This window comes from Halyomorpha halys, unplaced genomic scaffold (genome assembly GCF_000696795.3).
Source record: "Halyomorpha halys isolate HHAL.00 unplaced genomic scaffold, Hhal_1.1 Scaffold558.1, whole genome shotgun sequence".
Lineage (NCBI taxonomy): Eukaryota > Metazoa > Arthropoda > Insecta > Hemiptera > Pentatomidae > Halyomorpha > Halyomorpha halys.
This window is the reverse complement of record NW_027115474.1, coordinates 241,908-247,086: the sequence shown is the minus strand read 5'-3', so window position 1 is coordinate 247,086 and position 5,179 is coordinate 241,908. Positions and strand designations below refer to the sequence as shown.

The following is a 5,179-nucleotide window of genomic DNA, read 5'->3' as shown; positions in this document are numbered from 1 at the left end:
AATTTCAGGTACTAAAAAATAAAAACATAATAGTACATTATTATTACATACAATCAGAGTTGGGAAAAATTAGCTATAATTGAAACTAATAGCTAAAATTACCAAGGACACGATCCTTATACATGAATGAACCATTGAAAAATCAATATAGTATCCATGACAATGTCAGCTATTAGTTTCATAGTTGCCCAACTCTGCATACTGTCAGCTAATAATCAAGTAGTGAAGAAAGGTACACAAAATAGTAGAAAAAACTGTCAGTAACCATAAATAGTTAGACCTACTTTTTTGTACCTTCTTTTGACCCAAACTGTCTTCAAGTGTAGTACTTGCTTAAGATGCCATTAGGCAATCGGATCTGACAACACAAACCGAGTAGTGTACTAGTAGAAGTGTGCACAAAACCAGTTTCCATAGCGATTGGCAGATCAGTCTAATTACATAATAAGATTGTTAATGCATACAATGAAATAGTTCCTGTCACATATGGTCTGGGACACTGCCTCTCAGATCTGGGAGCTCCCGATTTATCTAGTCTTGTCCAATCGCCTAAATATACCATTAGGTAATTAATGTGAAACTAGCATGTTCTCATCTTTTTCATTTAAGCCTTCATGTTTTCTGACATCTTTCATGTTTTTTTTCCATTAACTATTAATAAATAAAAACTTATATAAAAGCAAAACATTTATTACAAAGGAAATAAGTGTTAAATAAAACTTTTTATTAATAATTGTCATTTTTTTTTTAATTTACAGTATACTTTTAAAAAGCAATAGTAGAACAGTTCATAATTTATATAAATATCTTCAAATATAAATATATAATAGAAAAGAAAGAAAATACAGCACCTAGAAGCAGGCATGGTCCCAAATTCAAAATGTGATAGACAAAATAAATAGTTTGCTTTTCAGCTTCATAAAATAAGTTATACAAAAAAAATCAAAATGGTATTCGTAAAAATTGACTAGTACAAAGCTGTGAAATTCGCTCATAAAAGGATGATCCTGACGTTGGGAAACAAAAAAACTTTGCGCTCAACAAAACTAACAACAAGATGAGAAGAATTTTTATGAACAAAGAGATATAAAATTTAATAGATAAAAATCAATAACTAAAAAATGACAACCCATTTCTTCAATTACATATTAATCTTTTATTTTACATTGACGAATTCTCGTAACTTGTAATAACTAAACTTCGCTTTTAGAAGAAAGTCAGTCTAACACCAATTGATATCTGGATTCCAATTTTGATAAAATTTCAAAAATGTTCAATGCTCTTTGCTTTATAAATTATTTGAACATACCTTACTAAGGGTCTTTAAAGTATCTATTTTTCTTAGTCCATAAATAAAATACATGCCAACCGTATATTCCACTTGTTACTTCGAAATATTTTGAGACAGAAAAATATTTTTCTTTTTAATTTTTATATATTTATTTTCAGTTAATTCTAACCCAAAATTAGTTTAAAGATTTGTAAAATGCACTCTTCCATCGCAAGCAGAGAAAGTACAGATGCTTATCATTATTCTTTAAATTATAAGATTTTTATAACTAAAGCAATACTTTTAGTAAACTTCATCATTGGTTTTAATCATGTTTACAAATAAATTATATCACATCTTTCACAAATGAAATCAATTTACAATGCCTGCATGGACTTGTATCTTAAACTTGCCAACTTAATAAACTGATAACAATCAGATCTTAAATAAAATAAAATTTGAATAATTTCAATATCCCTAAAAATTCAATCTTTTCATGGTAGAAAATATTAATCAAAATTTGAACTTTGATAAAAAAGCTGCACTCTTTCACTAATTAATGTATATATATATATACCAAATTCAAATTGAACAAATGAATATCTTTAAAAGAATAAACAAACAGGTTAGGATGAGATACTTGTAAAGTGTGACAATCAATAAATTTAATTAGTAAAAAGAATAATGATATTATCCAAGTTGGAAGGTAATAAAAATAATATACAATAAAAAAACTAGACCTGATGATAGCTTGAGAGTCGAAACATAGTAAAGAAAAAAATATTGATGAAAGAGAGTGTAGCCTTTTTATTATATTAATATGAATTTAATTTTTTGTCAAAATAAGAATGGATTGATTTTATTCAGATATCAGGTATAATATAAATTTATACATCAACATTTGACTTAACTTGTGCTATTATATATAGTTTTATTATTGTTCTTAACATTATTATTGTCACTCGTATGATCAAAAATGAAATTTTAGGCAATAAATATTTAATTAGATATAAATAGTGAAGGATAGACTTTTTAGCTTTGCCAGCAGATAGCACTAATTGTACTTAGTTCCCATAGCAACAATTATCTAATGCCTAATTTCTGTTTTCTGTTAAGAGAGAAAATAACTGGCAGATATATTGCGAAATTTTCAATTATTACCAATGTAGAATAGAACCTTGTATGTATTATTAAATAACCAATATATATATATAGTCTTTTCACTGTCTTGAGACTGGTTTTTATTGTTTAAATAAAATAATTTGTATCCCAATTAAGTCTCAAAATACTATTATTTCTTTAAAAGTCCACTGTTTTGGCCAATTCAGCAATCCTCAAGAATAATCTTAAATATAAATTTACACATCTCAACCAATTAATTAAAAACTTTTTGCAGGTTATTCTACCCAGGTCATTAATTTCAGTAAAAACATCCTATTTTGTCAATTTTCCATTAAATTTTAAAACTTTTAAATACAGATTAATACATCACTTTCTTATCATAAAATATTTTTAGCTCAAAAGATAAATAATCTTAAAAATATTGTGTGTTAAGAAAATGATAATAAGTTAATCTGAATTTAAAAGTTTTATTTTAAAATTTAATGGGGAATTGTCAAAATAGGGTGATTTAACTGAAATTAATGACCTGGGCGGAATAGCCTGCAAAAAGTTTTTAAATTGCAGGTTTTCAGGTGTAAATTTATATTTAAGATTGTCCTTAAGGCCAAAACGTTAGACTTTCAAAGAAATAATAAAGAATATTTTGAAACTTAACTTGTATACAAATTATTTTATTAAAAACAATAATGAATTTATTTTAACAAGTAAGTTGGACACATAATGAGATTAAAATGTATTCCTAAAGGAACTGTCTCGATTAAGTAAACAATCAATGAACACATAGAAATGAATCTATTTTCTAATTGTGAAGGATCAAACTAGTCATGGTATATAAAATATGGAGTCAAAATCAGACAAGTAAAGACAAAGACCTTAATAAAATACATTCGATGAAAATATTTATGAATATAACTGATACTTAATGTCAGAATAGTTTTCACAGCTTGATATTAAAACCAATTGAACCAAAAGCAAACACAAACTCAAAATATAGGAAACGAACTAATGTAATAGTTGAATAATAACCTGCATAATCATTGTTGAATCCCAACTAAAAAATGAGGTAAACAAGAGGCTGATAAACTACGGCAAAATAAAATTACGGATTAGCTATCACAATTTATTCATAAGCAGCTTGGCTACTCAGTTCAGTTCTGTACAATTCAATAACAATAAAACAATTCGATAACAATTTCAATGATTTTTTTTTCTTCTGAAAACAAATCACAGAAATATATTCTGTCTGACCAACCAGGCGGGGCAATACAATTATTTCCCGATGAAATTGTTAACTTTTCAAGTTCTAATGAATGCTCAACAAAGAGAAGGGCACTATTCGCAGAAATTTAATATAAACAAACGTTGAAGCCATGATTACCAAAAATGAGGTGTTTAGGAGCAAGCTATATATATATTACAATATATGTATACAAAACAGTCGACAACGGCTCATACTACCGACCACCTTGCCACTCTTGCATACTAAGGTGGGAGCTAAGATAAGTGTGAGCAGTCGGGTCACTCCAACCGACCCAAGCAGTTACAGTCGTTGATCGCTAACAGTTAGCACGTACATTTCCAAGGCTCCTTCAAAGATGTATGCTCTAGAATGCGAGACTTCAGGTCCAGGGTGATGTTTCCGTTTTGGCCACTGTCATAATGCTCTCTCTGTAATGAATTACAAAAATGAATCAATTATTTAGAATAAAATAACTTGGTTATTTATTTTTTTAGTGAGAATCATTATTTATTTATTACTAAATATCAATCACAAAAACTTATAAAAATAAAAACCTTATGAACCACATTAAGCCCACCTTATTTTAATATAATAAAATAAAATAAATCTGTACCGCTACAACCTATGAAGGGTCAGGGGCGCAGTACTGTGTAAGGATGCACTGTTACTAGACCAATGGTTGTACAAGGAGGTGATTTGGCCATTTTAATATATGTTTATTTAATAATAGGAGTATTCATGATCTTTAGTTTAACATATTAAACTGTGTTAAATGGAAAACATTATGTTAAATAGGAAAAATATTTTCTTCTTTTAGCATGTTAAAACGATATAACATTTAACCTGGTTTAGAGTCTGTTAATAGGTCTGTTAAATGGAGAATTACATCACTCAACAGATCAGCTGGGCTTCATACTGTTTTGTCTGTTGTCATTTTGATAGGTTAGTTTCTCATAATTTATGTTTAGTTTGTGTTGTTTTTGTTTTGGATGTTTTTAAACTCTAATAAAGTAATGGATAAAAACTATAATAAAGTAATGGATAAAAATTATAATAAAGTAATGGATAAAAATTACAATAAAGTAATGGGGGGAAAAAACTAGGAGAGAAAACAAGAAATAAGTGAGGTGTAGGAAAGATGGTGTGACAAAGTTGTTGGAGATTTTATTATCTCATAAAGGTTACAAGATTACAAAACAAGTTGCCCAGAAAATTCGCTAGGATCTCTTGAGCATTTACTTAGGATTATTTTTATCCTTACAATCATTAGTGTGTTGATGAATTCTACACTCTCCTATATGATATTAGAGGTATTCATGATCTGTTAAACGTAAAAACTTTCAACATGTTAAATATTATAAGTATAGGATTGTGAGCTGTCTAATTTAAGTCCATGTTATATTTTAAATACAGAAGAGCTCCTAGCGGATTTTCTGGGCAACTTGTTTCTACCACCACACCCTCTTTCCTCCATCTCACTAGTACCTTTTTTCTTCTCTTAGATCTTTTTTATCACTGCTTTATTATTATTTTTATCGATTAATTAT

At 28.1% G+C, this 5,179-nt stretch overlaps 1 protein-coding gene across 1 annotated transcript in view; it reads right to left on the bottom strand.

The window, feature by feature from the left end:
• Window positions 1-3,491: 3,491 nt before the first annotated feature.
• Window positions 3,492-5,179, bottom strand: part of RabX4 (RAS oncogene family member RabX4) — a gene marked incomplete in the record, with an annotated part of 14,186 nt that continues 12,498 nt past the window's right edge. The window contains 1 exon segment of the mRNA XM_067052525.1: window positions 3,492-4,060. Within this exon segment, the coding sequence (XP_066908626.1) occupies window positions 3,956-4,060 (105 nt within the window).